The 20,970-nt window shown below is 42.3% G+C and overlaps 1 protein-coding gene across 5 annotated transcripts in view; it reads left to right on the top strand.

Annotated features, from left to right (window-relative positions):
* Positions 1-16,955, top strand: part of METTL6 (methyltransferase like 6) — an 18,813-nt gene extending 1,858 nt beyond the window's left edge. For 3 of the 5 annotated variants that reach the window (XM_036849738.1, XM_036849736.1, XM_036849737.1), the window contains 4 exons: positions 289-420; positions 8,204-8,374; positions 14,483-14,624; positions 16,591-16,955. In XM_036849738.1, coding sequence (XP_036705633.1) covers positions 289-420; positions 8,204-8,374; positions 14,483-14,624; positions 16,591-16,772 — 627 coding nt within the window. In that variant the 3' untranslated portion in view covers positions 16,773-16,955. Of the gene's footprint in view, positions 1-288; positions 421-8,203; positions 8,375-14,482; positions 14,974-16,590 lie in introns of all 5 variants that reach the window. The other 2 variants (XR_005019649.1, XM_036849740.1) reach the window with 2 other exon arrangements.
* Positions 16,956-20,970: the final 4,015 nt, after the last annotated feature.

The following is a 20,970-nucleotide window of genomic DNA, read 5'->3' on the forward strand; positions in this document are numbered from 1 at the left end:
CAAAGCTGTTTAAGTGATTTGTCCAGTGATAGAACACGGGGCAAGGGGAGCAGTCCAGATTTGAGTGCATGCGGTTTAACCTCAGAGCCTATTCTGTTAACCATTATGCTGTGTTTTCTCCAAACCAAACTGCCCAGTGTTGGACGAGGTATCAGTGGCTTTGGGTTATCAGTTCACTTAATTGTCTACTCCATGGGGACAGAGACCTTGTCTCGTGTTCTGGACCTTTTAGTTTTTTCTTCTTTATGTAAATGTAGTGTACTGTAACTTTGGGTTCTCTTTCCTCAGTTTGAAGATCAAAAATTGACTATGCTTGAAGCTGGCTGTGGGGTTGGGAACTGTTTATTCCCGCTTTTAGAAGATCCGAATATCTTTGCCTATGCCTGTGATTTTTCTCCAAGAGCAGTTGAATATGTCAAGGTTGGTGCACCAGCTGTGTGTTTTGTTATATTTTCCTAGACTTGTTGGACCTGCCTTCTACACCCATTTGCCCAATTTCAGTCCTCTCCCTGAAGCTAACCAGCTATGATCACTGTGAACCTAGTTTTCCTGTTTACATACATGTATAATACATACAGAAACATAGCAGTATTCAGAAAAGTAGAAGGAAATACCAAACAACATCCTTATCCTTGTATCCAGATTTAATGATTGCCAGCATTTTGCTATGTTTGCTTTATAGACTTGATGAACTGTTTTAAAGTAAGTTACAAATGTTGACACGCTTCACTCCTAAATATGTATGCCTACATCTTCAAAAAAAATGAGGACTTCTTCTACATGACTACAATATACTTATCATATCTGAGAAAAATAACGGTAATTCCCTAATGTCATTAATACGCAGTCTGGATTCAGATTTCCCCCAATAGTCCCAGGTGTCTTTTATAGCTATATTTAATTAAGGACTACATCTTACACTTTATTTTGTACCTTAAATCTCCTTAGCCTAAAACATTCCTGCCTTCCCCTTGACCTTTTCCCCACTGACATTGAATTTTCAGAGAGTAAGCCATTTTCTATAATGAGGTCCCACATTCCAAATTGGGTCTGATTGTTTCTTTTAATCATTGTTTAACTTGTTTCTGTATTTCCTGTAAACTAGAAGTTAGATTTAAATCAGGTAAAATACTTTGGGCAAAAATACTTTAGTAGGTGATGTTGTTTCTTTCATATTGCATCCTACCAGGAGGCAGCAATGTAATCTCGCTGTAAGTGATGCTAGTTCTGATCGCTGGGTTAAGGTAGTAACTACCTAATTCCTTTATTGCACAGGTATTTTCTTTTTGTCACTAACAGATATGTGGGAGATACTTTGGCAACATGCAAATATGTAGTTTTCCATCAACCTTTCAGTTTTAGCATCTATTAGACTTTTTAAATAGTGGCATCACATTGTACTATAACTTGCTTTCTTTGCTCTATGTTATATCTTGCCAAGTTTTTCATCCTAGTACATGTAGGTCCACTGCATTTCATTTACCTGTTGTAGTATTCCATAGAACGGATATGCCATACTGGAACAATTGCCTTGTTGATAATTGTTCAAATTGTTTCTAATTTGTTGCTCTTACAAGTAGGGTTAATGTAATCAAAATTGTACACATGCCCCAAAACACATGTGTGCACTTATTTCTGTGGTGAATAATAGAATAGAATTCCTTGGAGAAAGGATACATGTTGAAATTTAAGTAGATAATGCCAAGCTTCCATCCAGAAAATTATACCAATTTATAATTTCACCAATAGTATAAAGATATTTTTTCCTCTATGCCCTTAACATTTGACATCAGTCTTCTTTGTATCTCCCAATCTTATGGGCAAAAAGTACTGTCTCCAATTATTTATTTATTTATTTTTGGCTGTGTCACGTCTTAGTTGTGGCACGCGGGCTCTTCGTTGCAGCGCACGGGCTTCTCTGTAGTTGTGCGCAGGCTCCAGAGCACGCGGGCTCAGTAGTTGTGGTGTGCAGGCTCTCTAGTTGTGGTGCTCAGTCTTGGTAGTTGTGATGTGCAGGCTTAGTTGCCCCACGGCTTGTGGGAACTTAGTTCCCTGACCAGGGATCCAACCCACGTCCCCTGCTTGATCTGTGACCCAGGATGTGATCTATCCTGGAGAATGTTCCATGTGCACTTGAGAAGAAAGTGTAATCTGCTGGTTTTGGCTGGAATGTCCTATAAATATCAATTAAATCTATCTGGTCTGTTATGTCATTTAAAGCCTGTGTTTCCTTATTAATTTTCTGTTTGGATGATCTGTCCATTGGTGTAAGTGAGGTGTTAAAGTCCCCCACTATTATTGTGTTACTGTCGATTTCCTCTTTTATAGCTGTTAGCAGTTGCCTTATGTATTGAGGTGCTCCTGTGTTGGGTGCATATATATCTATAATTGTTATATCTTCTTCTTGGATTGATCCCTTGATCATTATGTAGTGTCCTTCCTTGTCTCTTGTAACATTCTTTACTTTAAAGTCTATTTTATCTGATATGAGTATTGCTACTCCAGCTTTCTTTTGATTTCCACTTGCATGGCATATCTTTTTCCATCCCCTCACTTTCAGTCTGTATGGGTCCCTAGGTCTCAAGTGGGTCTCTTGTAGACAGCATATATATGGGTCTTGTTTTTGTATCCATTCAGCAAGCCTGTGTCTTTTGGTTGGAGCATTTAATCCATTCACATTTAAGGTAATTATCGATATATATGTTCCTATTACCATTTTCTTAATTGTTACTGATTTGTTTTTGTAGGTCTTTTTCTTCTCTTGTGTTTCCCACTTAGAGAAGTTCCTTCAGCACTTGTTGTAGAGCTGGTTTGGTAGTGCTGAATTCTCTTAGCTTTTGCTTGTCTGTAAAACTTTTGATTTCTCCGTCAAATCTGAATGAGATCCTTGCCGGGTAGAGTAATCTTGGTTGTAGGTTCTTCCCCTTCATCACTTTAAATATATCATGCCACTCCCTTCTGGCTTGTAGAGTTTCTACTGAAAAATCAGCTGTTAACCTTGTGGGAGTTCCCTTGTATGTTGTTTGTCTTTTTTCCCTTGTTGCTTTCAGTAATTTTTCTTTGTCTTTAATTTTTGTCAGTTTGATTACTATGTGTCTCAGTGTGTTTCTCCTTGGGTTTATCCTGCCTGGGAGTCTCTGCCCTTCCTGGACTTGGGTGGCTATTTCCTTTCTCATGTTAGGGAAGTTTTCGACTCTAATCTCTTCAAATATTTTCTCTGGTCCTTTCTCTCTCTCTTCTTCTGGGACCCCTATAATGCGAATGTTGTTGCGTTTAATGTTGTCCCAGAGGTCTCTTAGGCTGTCTTCATTTCTTTATTCTGTTCTGCGGCAGTGAATTCCACCATTCTGTCTTCCAGGTCACTTATCCGTTCTTCTGCCTCAGTTATTCTGCTATTGATTCCTTCTAGTGTATTTTTCATTTCAGTTATTGTATTGTTCATCTCTGTTTGTTTGTTCTTTAATTCTTCTAGGTCTTTGTTAAACATTTCTTGCATCTTCTCGATCTTTGCCTCCATTCTTTTTCCGAGGTCCTGGATCATCTTCACTATCATTATTCTGAATTCTTTTTCTGGAAGGTTTCCTATCTCCACTTCATTTAGTTGTTTTTCTGGGGTTTTATCTTGTTCCTTCATCTGGTACATAGCCCTCTGCCTTTTCATCTTGTCTGTCTTCCTGTGAATGTGGTTTTTGTTCCACAGGCTACAGGATTATAGTTCTTCTTGCTTCTGCTCTCTGCCCTGTGGTGGATGAGGCTATCTGTGAGGCTTGTGCAAGTTTCCTGATGGGAGGGACTGGTGGTGGGTAGAGTTGGCTGTTGCTCAGGTGGGCAGAGCTCAGTAAAACTTTAATCCGCTTGTCTGCTGGTGGGTGGGGCTTGGTTCCCTCCCTGTTGGTTGGCTTGAGGCGACCCAACACTGAAGCCTACCTGGGCTCTTTGGTGGGGCTAATGGCAGAGTCTGGGAGGCTTCACACCAAGGAGTACTTCCCAGAACTTCTGCTGCCAGTGTCCTTGTCCTCACAGTGAGCCACAGCCACCCCCTGCCTCTGCAGGAGATCCTCCAACACTAGCAGATAGGTCTGGTTCAGTCTCCCCTGGGGTCACTGCTCTTTCCCCTGGGTCCCAGTGCGCACACTACTTTGTGTGTGCCCTCCAAGAGTGGAGTCTCTATTTCCTCCAGTCCTGTCGAAGTCCTGCAATCAAATCCTGCTAGCCTTCAAAGTCTGATTCTCTAGGAATTCCTCCTCCCATTGCCGGACCCCCAGGTTGGGAAGCCTTATGTGGGGCTCAGAACCTTCACTCCAATGGGTGGACTTCTGTGGTATAAGTGTTCTCTAGTTTGTGAGTCACCCACTCAGCAGTTATGGGAATTGCTTTTATTGTGATTGCGCCCCTCCTACCATCTAATTGTGGCTTCTCCTTTGTCTTTGGGTATGAGGTATCTTTTTTGGTGAGTTCCAGTATCTTCATGTTGATGATTGTTCAGCAGTTAGTTGTGATTCCGGTGCTCTCGCAAGAGGGAGTGAGCGCACGTCCTTCTACTCTGCCATCTTGAACCAATCTGATAATCTTTTCCTTCTAAGGTACTAAGGTTTTATGTCTTGTTTAGAAGTTCTATAATCACATAGATATGCCTTTTAAAATTTTGGTTATGGTTTTTAATCAATCTGGAAAAAGTTTGGCCATTATATCTTCAAGTATTTCTTCAGCTCTGTTTCCTCTTCTCCTTCTAGGATTCCAGTTACTTGTATGTTATACCATTTGTATTGTCTCACAGCTCTTGGATGCTGGTTTTTTGTTTTTAACTTTTTTTCCCTTTCTTCAGTTTGTGTAATTTCTATTGTCCTATCATCAAGTTCACTGGTTCCTCTTTAGGCGGTAGGCATTCCTGTTGATGTGCCTGTCAAAAGAATTCTTCATTTCTGTAACTAAGCTTTTGGTTTTTAGCATTTCCAATTGATTTGTTTTGTAGTTTCTATCTCTCTGTGAAATTACCTATCTGATCTTGCATGTTGTCTACCTTTTCCTTTAGAGCCTTTAATATGTTAATCACAGTTATTTTAAATGTCCAAACCTGTAGTTCCAACGTCTGTGTCATATTTGAGTCTGGTTCTCATGATTGATTGTCTCTTCAGACCATATTTTTTCTTGCCTTTTGGTATGCCTTGTTCTTTTTTGTTGAAAGCCGGGTATGTTATATAGGGCAGTGGATACTGAGGTAGTAAGGATTTGTAATAATCTAGACAGGAGTTGGGCTCTATTTGAAGTCTCTTGTTGCTATAGTTACCTGTGAGGTTTGTTGTTGCTATGGGCCTCAGAGACTTCAGACTCCTCTGGTGACTTTGTTTTTGTTGCTCCTCTTGGCTTTGGGTTTTCCCTTTGTGCTGTTCACCATGAAGAGTCTGTCTTTCACAGCTTTCCCAGCAATCCACTGTTATTACTGGAGACTTGTTGGTAGTATGTGGGGAAAGAGACTTTCTCTAATGTTCTGATTCTCAGTTTTTGAACTACATAATGGACTTGTGTTTTAGGGGTGTGGCCCTCACAAGTGTTTCTGCTTCTCCAGGAATAGAGCTTTTCTCTCCCATCGCTTCCCCACCTCTGTCATCCTCTGTGGTCTTGAGGCCATTCTCTCTGCAGATTAAGACTAGGTCTGGGAAGAGTAAGGCCCTCCCCCAGTGGTAGTGGTACTCCACCAGTGCCCTAAGGATACAGGCCTCAGATGACTTTTCCCCTGCAGGTTAAACCTTTCTTCCCTTAAAGGAGGTGAGAAAGTCCAGCACCAGAAAGAGCACCATTGTCTCTGTGAGAGCCTGGTGATGTCCTTGGTGGAAACACCTGCAAAGGGTGGGAACATCCCGATGGCTTCAGCTGTTTGTCACATTTCTAATTTTCTCTTCCCAGGCTGAAGGCTACTGCCTCAGGGAAGCAAACGCTTGGGTCCTGCGTCTCCCTGAAGGCACCTGTCCCTCTCCAGATTTGGGGATGGCTGGTGGTTCTTTGACCTCTGTTCTTTCATGGGTTCACATAAAGTTGCTTTCTGTCCAGCTTGTTTCCCATAAGGATGGGAGCTACATCTCTCCACCTCTCTACATCTCTGCACTAGAGCTGCAAGTCTTTTATTACTCCAAGCGGTCTGCTGTCCTCTAACGCAAGTGGATAGAGCTAGCTGTTCAAACAGTGGATTGAGTGAGAAATTCGTTTTCCACTCCTGATAATTGTCACCTGTATTATCTACTTTTTTTTTTTTTTTTTAATTTATTTTTGGCCACATTGGGTCTTTGTTGCTGTGCGCGGGCTTTCTCTAGTTGCGGAGAGAGGGGGCTACTCTTCGTTGCGGTGCATAGGCTTCTCATTGTGGTGGCTTCTCTTGTTGCGGAGCACGGGTTCTAGGCACGTGGGCTTCAGTAGTTGTGGCACGTGGGCTCAGTAGCTGTGGCTTGTGGACTCTAGAGCACAGTCTCAGTAGTTGTGGTGCATGGGCTTAGTTGCTCCGCGGCATGTGGGATCTTCCCAGACCAGGGCTCGAACCCATGTCCCCTGTATTGGCAGACGGATTCCTAACAACTACGCCACCAGGGAAGTCCCTATTATCTACCTTTTTTTTAATCTAATTGCCATTTTTGTCATCTCTCTTCTGTCATATACACTACTGATCCCTCTTTATACATGGGTCTGTTTGGGGACTCTGTTCTGTCTCAGTGATCTATTTGTCCCCATTCTCAAACCGCACTGTTTTAGTACTTCATTTTGTAATGTGTTTTGATGTCCAGTAGTGTGCCTCCTCTTCCACTGTTCTTCATTTAAAAATCATCTTGGCGGACTTCCCTGTTGGCACAGTGGTTAAGAATCCACCTGCCAGTGCAGGGGATACGGGTTCGAGCCCTGGTCCGGGAAGATCCCATATGCCGTGGAGCAGCTAAGCCCGTGTGCCACAACTGCTGAGCCTGTGCTCTAGAGCCCGTGAGCCACAACTACTGAGCCTGCATGCTGCAACTACTGAAGCCCACGTGCCTAGAGCCCTTACTCTGCAGCAAGAGAAGCCACCGCAATGAGAAGCCCGCACACCGCAATGAAGAGTAACCCCCGCTCACTGCAACTAGAGAAAGCCCGTGCGCAGCAATGAAGACCCAACACAGCCAAAAAAAATAAATCAATAAAATAAATACATTAAAAACAAACAAAAAAAACCCCACAATGTGATATCACCTCACAGCCATTAGGATGGCCACTATCAAAAAAAAAAAATCATCTTGGCTATTCCTCAAGATTTTCACTTCCAGATGAATAAAATTTACCTTGTCAAGTTTCTAGAATCTGTGGAGATTCAGTTGAGATTGCATTGGATTTATAAGAGGAGTTATAGGTAGAACTGACACCTTTTCAACATTGAACCTTCCCATCCAATAACTTTGTATATCTCTCTATTTATTAAAGTCCTTATTCACATTAAAGAAAAGTTTGATATTTTTTTCCATAATGCTGTTATACATGTGTTGAAACCATCAACCAAAATGTACCAGGAACACACTTGTAGTTAAAAAAAAAAAAAAAAAGTTAGGTTTTATTAGCTTGCTGCATCAAGGGAAAATATACCCAGAAGAACTGTAGGAGCATCTCAATAAAGGAAGTTGGAAGGACTTCTCATAGGGTTAAGGGAGCAGAGGCCGGTTTTGGATTATCATCCCTTTGGAGTTACATGCTTCTAAAATGCTTAGTTTGGAATATGTGATAGACTGCGTACTCAGTTAAAAATGATTGGTTAATATATTTAAAACAGGTAACCAACAAGGACCTGCTGTATAGCACAGGGAACTCTGCTCAATACTCTGTAATAACCTAAATGGGAAAAGAATTTGAAAAAGAATAGGTACATATATATGTATAACTGAATCACTCTGCTGTACACCTGAAACTAACAACACTGTTAATCAAATGTACTCTAATATAAAATAAAATTTTTTTTAAAAGGAAAAACGTGATTTGTTAAAATGAAATATTGTCTGTTGTAGCAGTAGTGAACATTACATGCTTTAATGTGCAAATGGTTCATTACTCAGTTTTACCCCGTTACAAAGTGATCATTGATTTCTGTGCAGCAGTGTACACATAGAAGTAGGATCTCCTTTTGATGCTGTGTTTTTTCTCTATGTGTCAGCGTGGATGTGGTGTTAAAATTATTTTGTGTTTTTCTCCTCTCTAGCAAAATCCTTTATATGACACAGAAAGATGCAAGGTATTCCAGTGTGATCTGACTAAAGATGACCTTCTGGAACACATGCCCCCAGAGTCTGTGGATGTTGTCATGTTGATATTTGTGCTCTCTGCGGTTCACCCTGATAAAATGCACCTTGTCTTACAAAACATTTACAAGGTTAGTAATTGGGAGCCTGCACTTGAGGGTTAGATGTCCTGATCTTTTCACTTACCTTCCCTCTGCGGCTCACGTGCTGTCTCGATTCACAGAGTCTCCCCGATCTCACGAGGTGGGCTGCGTAGTCAGTGTAGGGAAGAAAGTTCTCCTGCATAAAACATCCACCCTAAATTCTCATTTGCCTGGTGGCCATCGCTGCCCTTCAGAGCTTGGCCAGCCTTGGAGCAGAGATGATTTTGCAGCTGCCTAGGATCTGTGGAGTCTTGCTGTAAAGTGAGAGGAAGCATAGTTCAGTGCACAAGAGCACAGTCTGGAGTCAGGGTGCCTAGAATCAAATCTGGCTCCCCTAATGTAGGCAGCTTCCTTTACCTTTCTGAGCCTCCATTTCATTAATAATAGTTAATAGTTCCTAGATAGATAATAGTTCCTAGATCTTAGGATTTGCGGGAGATTATATGAGATGTGTTTTAAGTGCTTAGTGCAGTGCCTAGAAATGGTGAGTGCTCTTTAAAAGTCAGCTGTGGTCGTCATTGTTGTTACTCCCATCACTGTTGTTAGACTGGGGAGGACCCAAGCTGCTGTGGCCACCAGGAGGCTGCTGCAGCACTCAGGGAGTAAAGCATCACTCCTGAGTCACGTGACTCAAGACAGGCCACCTTTTCATTCTTCTCTGGGCCTCAGTTTTCTTGTCTGTAAAATGGGGGCGTCTTTCACTCATGGGGTTATTGTGAGATGCAGGTAAGATCAGGTACGAGGTGCTTTGTAAACTACAATAGAGGCTCTCTTAGCTGTACAAACGGTGGGTAACCATGTGGATTAACTTAAAATCAACTAAGTCAAGAAATGATTTTTAAAAATGGTACCTTCTTACCGTAAACATTTTATTATAAGTTAAATATGTTAATACTCATTTATTCTTTTCATGTAGAGCTAAGGCCTTTTCTTTGAGTATGGGGCCATTTATCTTACATAAATCATAAATGTAATAGAGTTTTGGTTTCTTTACAGCAAGAACTTAAAAACAATTGAAAAGTAATATGAGGGCAGTCTTTTATATTTTTACCCAGACTTTCATAGTTGATTCTCCCACGCTTAAATAGAAGTTTGTTCAGTGCTTGTTTAACAAGTCTTTCCAAAGTATTCAACATACTTTTCATAGGAAATAAAACTGCTTTCTGTTCACGTTCGTATTGCATTGTTTATATTGTGTATATAATGATAAATCTCAGAACAGCAGCACGAGCAAGCTTGGGAATGAACACCAGTGACTGATGGGAGCACCAGCTCCCCGGGAGGCCCTGGAGTGTAATGGCGCACCATCTAGAGAGCCTGGGAGCCTCACCTGCTCAGGGGGTCATGGCTTCAGTCAGTCTGTTTACAGAGAGAGTGGAAAGTGTCCAGCAAGCTGAGAAAGTGGACATTAGTTGAGAGCCTCTGTATATGTAGAGCTGTACATTAAAATTTAACCCTGGTTCGTGATGTTTTAAAAGAGTAGTGAGGTAGAAATTTCAAGATGCTGGAAACCTGTTAGGGAATAACTATTCTCACTGAAAACAATTTTTAAAAAAATTCAGATATTGCCACATTGGTTTTAGCCCTCTGCTTGTGAGGTTTTGTAAGGTTTTTTCCTCCTTACCTCTCCTTTCCCTGCCCTGGCATATGAACAGATGAGAACCCAATGTGTATCCACAGATGGGCATGGGACTTAAGCTGGGTAAAGAGGGAAGAGGGGACCGATGGGAGGATCCCTGATTTGATGGCTCAGGTGAAGGTGAAGGTTTATGAAAGATGGGGAATTAGAGAGCTGGAAAAATGGTGGAGGGGGTGGTCGGAGAGTGACTTGTGTGACATTGAGAGTATGAAGGGGTTATACTTTACAGTGTTGACAAGACCTTAGGACATTACTGTGGGAGCGAGTGATTAAGGTAGGGTGGAGGACGAGATCTTTGGAAGAGAGAAGCTCAAATCATTGAGGCCAGCATATTTGGAAGCATAATCCACATGCATGTTGAAATTGATGGGAATTAAGAATGGAGTAGTATGAGGATGAAAGCATAAACCAGAAGATGCATTCATCATGAAATGGAGGGAAATGACCCTGGAACTAATAGATGACTAACAATAAGGGATGGTGGGTGATATGATCTGATGACAGGAGATTCAGACCTGAGGCTTGGGGAGGAGAAAGGGGAATGCACAGAAAGTAGCAATGGGGCAAGGAGGACCCCAGCCCCATTCCCACGCCCAGTGGTACAAGGACCATGGGAGAAAACACAGCCTGACTTGAGAGGTTGCAGGGAAAACTGCGTCCTCAGGGGACAGTCAGGATTTTGTTAGCACAAGAATGTGAAGGGAACATTCAGGATACCAGTGATTTCACTGATGGAGGGTTTTGGGGATTAGGAAGGAGTAGGAGGTAATAGGGGCAGAGTAAGGAGTGTCTGGAACTTTACTGGGGACGAGAGTGCCCACTGTCAATATTCTATCCATCATTATACTGGAGGTCTTAGTCAGTTGGAGAAGACCAGAAAAAGGAATAAAGGGTTTTAGAATGAGAAAGAAACAGAGCTCATTATTTGCAGATAATATGATTGTCTAATGAGAAAATATTAACAGAATTACATAAGTGTAAGATGAATGTACTCAGTGCCACAGAACTGTACACTTAAAAAAGAGTAACATGCATTGTGCAATCTTACTTTTCCGCTTCATGTTACATGTTTTGTTCTACTTCTTTGTTTGATTTTGAGTTTTTTGGTACACTTTTTTTTTTTTTTTGAGGAAATTGACAGCTGATTTTAAATTTACATGAAGGAACAAAGAGTCAAAACACTCTTGAAGAAGAAGACGATGGGCAGATTTATACCCTACCAGATATAAAGGCTTGTTACAACTACCATTATTAAGACACAATGGTGTTGGCAGAGGGACAGACAAATTGACAAATGGAATGTGATAGCTTAAAAGCAGATCCATATTGGAAATTTGATAGTTGATAGAGGTGACATTGAAGATCACTGGGAAAAGGACTGCTCAGCAGATGATTCTGGGACTGTTGGTAGTCCACGTGGGGAAAAACCAAAATTGTATTCCTGCTTCACCTCCTATACAAAAGTCATTCCAGGTGGATTTAAAGACAAATGGAAAAGACAAAAGTTTAAGCCTTTCAGAAGAAAATATAGGAGAAAATCTTTGACTTCAGAGTAGGGAAATTTTTCTCAAAGACTCAAAAACATTCTATGCATAAAGATGATGGTAAGAAAATTAAGAGTTTCTGTTCTTCAAAAGACAATATAATACAAAGAAATTAAAAAGACAAGGTGGGAAAAATAACTTAAAATCTATTCAACTGAGGGACTTCCTTGGCGGTCTAGTGGTTAAGATTCCGAGCTTCCACTGCAGGGGCCATGGCTTTGATCCCTGGTCGGCTTAGTATCCAGAATGTATAAGGAATTCCTGAGTAACAGTAAGAATGACAATAGAAAAATGAGCAAACAGTCAATTTATAGAAGAGAACACACAAATAGTTAACATATGAAAAGATAACCTCAATAACCCAGGAAATGGAAAATAAAACCATAATGAGACACCATTAGATTAATAAAGTTAAGTCTGACAGAGCCGGGTATTAATGAGGATATGCCTATTCTTGACTTAAATGGAAACATACAGCATGTTGTCTATATTTTAGTATGTAGTGAAGTGTTATATTAAAAGAAAAGTTAACTTGAGCTGTCCTAGTCCATACCTGGCCCCTTTCTTATAGTAACAAATTCCATTTCAGCAGTCTTCCTGTTTTTACCCCCCAATAGAAATCCTTTTTCAACTGACCTGGAATGAGTTCATGGTAGCAGTGTGATGCTGTCATGCATAGTCAGTCACTGGTTCATTAATTTGAGACCATGTGCTTCATGGGAAATTACTGGAAGAAGCGAACTCTCAGCCTCTGACAATCAGGCACCCTTTGGGCAGCTCTGCAGTCTTGCTTGATCAGCTACAGTAATAAGCTGTTGTACGGTAGAGCTAATTACTCTAGGATGTTAACACCTGAGAAATTTTAAAACCACATAATTTTACACTGAAAGGCAGCCTTAAAGTTGAATTCCCTCAGTTTTGGAATAGAACAGTAAAATAAAAATAGACCAAATTTGTCATCAGAAGACGAGATTTTGGTCTTCCCTGTGCCACTGACTTGCCTTGAAAGCCCAGGCGAGTCACTTGTACTCTGAGCCTCACTCAGTGTGGAGTGGGTCTGGTCGACCTTGCCTGCTCTCTTCCTGGAGCTGTTGGGAGGGTGAGGAAAGCCGGTGGCTGCACAGCCCCACCATCAAAGGAGATGTTATACCATAATTACTGTCTTACGGACGAGAGAACACATTCAGAGGGATGAAATGTTGTCCACGGTCATTCAACCAGTTGACAGAAGAGCTGGGACATGGACCAGGATTTCCCAAATTCCTGAGCAAGTGTCCCATGCAGCCTTTCCTTCCCTCTGAAATTAAGAATGATTTCTTTCTCACACAGACTAAAATTTTCAGACTTTTTCCTTCTCAATTATTCACATTTTAAAATTTAGCATTTCTGACCAAGGTATGAATGTTTTTATCTAAGAGGCACTTTACTGACAATATTTTAAATGCATGCTTGTGTTGATAAGAATTCGCTAAATGACGGAATTCCCTGGCAGTCCAGTGGTTAGGACTCCGTGCTTTCAGTGCCAAGGGCGTGGGTTCGATCCCTGGTTGGGGAACTAATATCCCACAAGCCATGGGACGTGGCCAAAAAAAACAAAAAAAAAGAATTTGCTAAATGAGAAAATCTGCAGCACACTTGGAAGTATTATGGGCCATCTTTCCTGTTCTATTCAGGAAGAGGAAACACATCAAATTACATCAGAAATCTACTATAATAAGTGCTACATGTCATGTCTTAAAAATCATCTTGTTGATGTGATGGGGCAGAATATATTTAATAAAATCAATGCCCCCCTTTTGAAGTCCACTCTTATTTGGTAAAGTTACGCAGTTTGAAAGAATCCCCGCATAAAAAGCAAGTGTCACAGCGAGTACCACTTTCTTTTCATTCTGAAAAGCATATGGCTATCTGCTGTGTAAGAGAGGGGCAGTTATACCACTCCCGGCGGATTTTACCTTCCAATTTTTGAGACCTCTGCTCTGTGACAGCTATTTCTGAAAGGCTGTAGTGAGGGACTCCCACCGGAGCCTGACACTGGTCCCTTCTCTACACACTGCACTAGCGTGAGGATGCTTCACCTCAAATCAAGAAGTGCAGCAGTGTGGGAAGAATACTCAAGTTACCCCTTCCCTCACAGCCTCTCTTGTCTTGTCAGTAGTGAGGACGGAATTGGAATGATACCCCCCGCCCCTACTCCGCCCAGGGCTAACAAACGTCCCTGATCCTGCAGTGTGATGCCTTTTACCCCAGCGTGAGTCCTGCCTCCCCTCCTTAGTAGCTGTTGTATGATCGTGGGCAAATCGCTTCCCTCTTCTGCTACCAGTTTCCTTGTCTCACAGAGGATAATCACACTCCTTCCTTCCTTCCTCCCAGAATTGTATGAAGACCCAATGAGAAAATGTCCGGTAAGCTATAGCGGGCCGTCCACTGTTAGCGTGGTGGGCAGGCCATACAGAATTGTAGCCTGGGAGACCAGAGCTGAGACTCAGGATGAGGAAGGCCAAAAAATCAGTAAAAAGTGAAAATGACATCGTATTTTTTTAAAGAAACAATTTGACTTCAGGGTCATGGATTAGGAGATGGCTAATAAAATGGTGGGAGAACGTGCTTTAGTGAGGGTATGATCGTTTCTTCTAATGTCTTTAACACTTTAATTGTGTGACACTGGACCTTGCACAGAGCTCTCATTAGTGCTCAGGAAGTACCCCTCCAGCGCACAGGACACTGCCAAGTCTTAGCACACCTTTGCTTATCAGGCCCTTTTCCTTCATAGTATGGGTATTGCAGTCTGGCCCCTTTCATAACTGTCACAAATGCAGGTTATTTTAATCCCTAAATTAATCAGGTTTTATTTTATAGTAAGCTCTGTTTGACTGGGTCCCCGAGTTACGTGCAGCCTGTTTTGTTTCGTAGGTATTAAAACCAGGCAAAAGTGTCTTGTTTCGCGACTATGGGCTGTACGATCATGCCATGCTTAGGTTTAAAGCCGGCAGCAAACTTGCAGAAAACTTTTATGTTAGACAAGATGGAACCAGATCGTATTTTTTCACTGATGGTAAGATTGCTGAACTCTGTCTTGACTGCTGTTTCCTTGATTGCATTGTCACTGTGGTACCAGTTGGAGTGGGGGTGACTGTACCCCGCTCACAAGCACAAGGTCCCAGAACAAGCCCGCTCATGCGCACCACTTACCAGCCCCGGCTGTGAGCTCACAAGCCACCTCTGGTGATGGTGTCCAGTTAGTGAGCCGGATCAGTGGACAGGCTCTGATGCGCCGCCATGTGGATGACGCCAGGAGCTGCGCTGGAAAGGGGGGAGAGCAAACCAGAATCTTCACTTCGTCCACTCAGGAATAAAGCAAATAGGACAGGGTAGTGCCTTGAGATTACTTGAGTCTCACAAAGGTAAGAAACCTTTTTCTATAAAAGTGATTGAGGGACTTCCCTGGCGGTCCAGTGGTTAAGACTTTACCTTCCAATGTAGAGGGTGCAGGTTCGATCCCTGGTTGGGGAGCTAAGACCCCACATGCCTCGAGGCCAAAAAATCAAGACAAAAAACAAGCAATATTGTAACAAATTCAATAAAGATTTCAAAAATGTTCCACATCAAGACAAATCTTTAAGAAAAAAAAGTGATTGAAACTGTTTTTACACAAATTTGCTATAGAGGGGTCTCTAAAAGGTCATTTTTGATAAGAAAACCATCCAAACACCGAGCATGATTTTAGTCTTTTAGGTATTTTGAACGTTAGTTTTAAGCCTGTTAAATACAGGCATACCTCGTTTTATTGTGCTTCATGGATATTGCATTTTTCGTAAATGGGATGTTCGTGACAACCCTGTGTCGAACAAGTCTATTGGCACCATTTTTCCAACAGCATTTGCTCACTTCATGCCTCTATGTCAGATTTTGGTAATTCTCACAATATTTTGAACTATTATAAATTATTATATTTCCTATGGTGATCTGTGGTCAGTGATCTTTGATGTTACTACTAAGACTCGCTGCAGGCTCAGATGATGGTTAGCAATAAATTATTTTTTAATTAAGGTATACACATTGTTTTTTTAGACACAGTGCTACTGCATACTTAATAGACTACAGTATAGTGTAAACATAACTTTCATATGCACTGAGAAACCAGAAAATTCGTGTGGCTCACTTTATTGCAATATTTGCCTTTATTGTGGTGGTCTGGAACCGAAGCCACAATATCTCTGAGGTGTGCCTGTAATCTGAACCACAAGATAATTACCTTCTTAAGCTCTAATTTTTACAACATTTGTATTTCTTGAAGTGAAATATTCTCTTAAACTCAAAAATAAAGCTAAAAATGAGTGATTAACATTAAAACTACAAAACCATTAAAAATGTACGGTGAAAATTAAAAATTTGTTTTAATGTTTTGGATTCATGAAATCTGATTAAACCAATTATAAATAATTGAGAAGATGCAGTAATATCGGCAAAGTGCTTCAGAGCACATTCTTTGGAGTAATGCCCTCGATAAGAGTCTTTGTTTTTGCTATGTAGCCATTCTATTTGTTTCACTTAATGTGTAGTGATGTATTACTTGGATTAACTTTTCCTTAGGGTATGTCACCACCAGAAGATTTTTTTTCTCCCCACTTTGGTCACCGATTTTCCTCCTTCATGTTAGCATAGATGAGGTGCTTGATGTAAACAAATTGAGCACACACACATTTTGCATGAGTACAGCCAGTCTGGAATTGTGTTTCTTTTTACTCAGACTCTTGTCCTTGGGGAATCACAGTAGGGCAAGGAGGGCGTACTACAGGTTGTTCTTAAACTTTTTTGCTTATTGTTTATTTGGGAGTTTTTGTTTGACAGGGAGAAGTAGGAGTTTGTTAACTTTCCAGAACAAAACCTTCTTTACCTTTTAGTGTTGAGGTTCTCCTTCCATTAAGGACACCCTGTCTCAGCCTCCCACCCCCCTCACCACTGCTCAGCGGCGCAGTGGAGTCCAGACTGCGAGCGCTGTCGATCTGCTTGTCTTCTAGAATTCCTGGCACGGCTCTTTATGGACACAGGTTACGAAGAAGAGGTGAACGAGTATGTGTTTCGTGAGACGGTGAATAAAAAAGAAGGCCTGTGTGTGCCGAGGGTTTTCCTTCAGAGCAAGTTCCGAAAGTCTCTGAAGAACCCAACTCCTGTGACCCCGCACCTGGGCCACGAGTCCTGACCTTTTACGAGGTTGATGTCTGTGCCTCCCCTTGAAGAGGAAAGTTTAAAGTCACTCTTTTTATTTTGTGTACTTTTATATTTTAACTTTTTAAAATGAATATATATACTTTTTATATTAAAAGGTAGCATGTGTGTGTGTGTTACAGAAATGTAAATAAAATTGCAAGACCTGAAGAGGAAAGTTTTATGGTATAAAGTGATTTAGCCATGTTGTCTAAGATTCCACAGAGGAAAACACGAGGGCCCTGTAGCACTTAAAGAGACCCGTGTCATTCATCACTCCTCCAGTCTGTAAATGTGTCTCTAGGCAGCATGTCAGACAACCCTGTGGAAAAATGAGGCCAAATAGACTAAAATAACACATCCCTGTGTATTTTTAGCTTGAAGGAGTGTTCTCTTCTCTTCTTTCTCCAGTGTCTCATGTTTGCCCATTTCCCTCTGCTTTGGTTCATTTATGTGCCTCCTCAGGACCAGTGTCCACAAATGACACTTTTGAATTGGAGGTCTCAAGGACACCCCATGGCTCCCTGCTTCGTCCTTGAGACCATCTGTAATTGGGCCAGTCCCTGGCCACAGTGCCCTGAGGGAGACGGGAAGGCCATCCCCTGTCCCAGCTCCCCACTGGGAAATGAGGCGGCGGCAGCTAAGAGGCAATGACTGCCATGGCTAGTGCTGAGGTGGCATATGGGAAAATCCTCAGATTGGTCTGCTGACCGGTTTCCCAAGCATTCCTGTGTAATGACTTTCACTTTATAAAATGAAATCAGAGTTCTTTTGGCCTGCTAACAAAGCTGATCCTGTAGGCCGTGATGTTTCCTGTTTATGAGAATGGTTGCCTTGAGTGTACTGCCTGGCCCGCACACACAGCCCGCTAGGGCCCTTCAACCCCAAACACATTTGCAGGGGAGGTGTCCCTGTGGGGAGGGGCTGGCCAGTGGTCATAGCCGTTCTGTACAATTAGAGTCAGCCCTCCCGCTCCCAGAGAGAGGAGGGACAGGCAGTGAGGCTCAGGCGGCATGCTTGCTGGGTGTCCTCACTCTGCCATCTGTCCCTGACTGCTTGGGAGGGCTCGAAGGGGCAGGGGAAGCAAGAGGAACCCTTGTCTGTTGCTGGTCTGTTGCTTTATGTATCCTCTCCCCTTCTTTTGAAGGCTGGAAGATGGCTATCCTGGGTAAGAGCAAAACTGATGAGGACTAGTACAGAGTTGTCCTTTGAAATCAGCTTGTAAAGAAGATGAACCTGGTGGGGGGCGGGGACTCAACAGGCTTCCTCATGGAGCGAGGGGCAAGGCCAGCCCCAGAGCAATTTGTTGGGGGAGAGCCTTGACCAGCCCCAGGCTCCCCACCTCCAGTCCAGGGCTCTTTCCTCCAAGTGGCTCCAGCAAGTGCTCCCACACCCGGCTTCAGCCCCAGAATGCTGCTAAATGCCCCCTCCTCGGAAGTCCTTTCACCCGTTTCCTCCACTAGGTCTGACCAATGTCACTTGGATTTTAGTGGCTCAGCTGGATAAAAACAGGATATTTAAAGTAGAAAGCGGGGAGCAGTGTGATGTAGTAGGGTAAGCGTGGGCTTTTGTTGTCAGAAGTCAGTTGTGGCCTCACCACTCACTCTGTTTGAACCTCAGATTCCTTAACTTGTAAGACATGGATAATTGTCCTGAGACCTACCAGAGGTGGCCGATCTGGCCGACCACGTGCCCTGGAGACGGGAGTGACACTAAGGCAAGCTGAACAGGCTGACGAGGACCCGGCCATAAGAAAAGGCCCCTCTACCTTTGCCAGGAGTTGCCTGAGGGGACGCCTGTAAACGAGGCCCGCGGTTCCCTCCAAGCACAACTTGGAGTCGTCTCTGTCCTCAGGAGCAATGATGGCCCCAAATTCCTGCCCCATAAAGGAAAGGCTGCAGATTTTTCACCTGGAATATTTAAAGCTGGCCTAATGACACGCACACACCAGCCAGGAAACCTCTCAGTAACCCCACTTTAAAATGCAGTGGTTGTAAAACATACTTCTAGTTAAATGAATGAGGTGACATAGTCTATCATGGTTTGGGCCAGTGGATTGGGGTAAGAAATAATAAAAACATGGCTTCAGTTCTCTTGCTTCGGTGCCCCCATGTTCATTCTCCCTGGGACACTTCCATTACTGCACCCCAGATTAAGACAGAGGAGCAGAGTCTTCTGCAGGTTGGGTGCCCAGGAGATCCAGGAAAGCAAGGCCACTGTTTGTTTAGTAGCAAAACTCTGTGACAACATTTGCTAAATCATAGACTGCCAAGAGTCAACCAGTATTGCCTTGTCTTCACAGGCAGAAAATAGCCCCAGAAGGGTAGTGAGTACTGGTTTACAGTGCTATAGAAAATAGCATAAGTACTATAGTGCTCTTTAGTAAGGTATATATACCATATACAGTATAGAATATATATATTATACTATGCAGTGTATACCGTATACGATACTATATGGTACTATTAATTTCATTTGAGTTTTTGCTATATACTACATACAACAATACTAATTGTGTTACGCTATTTGGAATATAAACTTCTGGGTTCAAGTCTAGGACTTGGCCCATACAAGTAGTCAACTTCTCCAAGCCTCAGTCTTCCCATTTCTAAGACTGAGATCCTGTTACCTGTAGCACAGGACTGCTACCAGATTAAATGAGTGCTTCATTTACTATAGAGTTACAGTCAAGTGCTTGTTATTTCTATTAGTTTGTATTCCCCAAGAAAATGACTTAATCCATACTCCTCTTCACGAAGCGGTCGTATTTAATCTGACAGGGCCCTTTGAAAGGGCCCAGGATTTGGATGAGCCACCACAAGGTGGCGCTAGATGCCAGATATTCCCACTAGCCTCAGCTGGGCCCCAATCTTAATTGCAGTTAAAGCGTGTCCATTTTTATTGTCTTTGAAGAGGAAGGGAAATGCTTACAAATGTGTTTTCTAGGTCAACTTTAGCTCAGAAGATCAATTTTGGCCTCACAGTGGGGATAAGAAAGCAAGGGTGCTTTTCTCCAGCACTCATTCTACTTTGCCTACTGAAGGCAACATTTTTAGGCAATGGGCTCTGAAAGTGTCTGCAAGGCCTTACCTCTCCTCATCCTCAAGTGGCTGTGTGGACTTGCTTTTACGTTGCCAGGGTTTAAAGCAAGAGAAGGGACTGCAGCGTGGACACTTGTTTGCCTCACACGTTATTCAGTTGTCTTTGACAGCCTTTGGTTCCCTATTTCACAGTTGTCAATCAAGGGAGGGAAAATTGTGAAGTAAATCGTGTCTACCAAAAGAGTGTTTTCCAGGACCAAGTTTGCTGTTGGGGAGCAAATATTTAACAGAAACTTAAATAGGCTCCATTAATGAAACCAAAAATTAGCTGCTTTTTCACTTTTCCTTTCTGCCCTTCTCAGATGTGTGGCATTTCATTAGATAGTATTCAGTAGGTACCGGCTGGGCACAGGGTCCCATGGGGTCACTGTGGCTGGAGTACAGGATTGGGAAGGGAGGCAGTGCGGGCACATGCTGAGAGGTAGCCCTGGCCGAGTCTTCACTCAGCCAAAGCAAGACAGCTAGGAAGCCAAACACAACCACCAGAGGAAAGAGAAACAGGAAGAAAGGCTATGGGAAACCTGAGCGTGACAACCGTCATCATTTAGAAAGAATATTTCCACATTTTCACAGTAGAGGCATCATACGCTCTGGTCTGGGGCATGGCCGTGAAGAAGAGAACGTGACACACGGCTCCTTTAGAGTATCTTACCAAGCACATCTAGAAAAACATCAAGACTAGCAAAATGAGACAATTCCCAGAGGAACTATAACTGCTAAAAATATGGTCAACTCTAGTTAGAAATAATCACAAATTAAATTGAGACTCTCCTTTTTCCTACCAAATGGATAAAGCTTAAAAAACAATACTCCATGCTGGTAAAGAAATAGATGTTCAGATTTGTTCAACTACAGCTGATACTTTTTCTTCTTTATACTTTTCTGAAGTTTCCATGTTTTCTGTAATGAGCATATATTGCTTTTACATTAAGAAAAAAAGTAATCTAGCATCCTCAGAACTCCTTTGAAAACCTCATAAGTTAAATGAACTAAAATCCTTGTGACAAATCTGCTAGAAATACCTTTTTAACCTTTAAGATTCTTACCCATCAGGAACTAGAAGACACCTCCCAGAAATAAGAGAATGGGTAT

Source organism: Balaenoptera musculus, chromosome 4 (assembly GCF_009873245.2).
Source record: "Balaenoptera musculus isolate JJ_BM4_2016_0621 chromosome 4, mBalMus1.pri.v3, whole genome shotgun sequence".
NCBI classification, from domain to species: domain Eukaryota; kingdom Metazoa; phylum Chordata; class Mammalia; order Artiodactyla; family Balaenopteridae; genus Balaenoptera; species Balaenoptera musculus.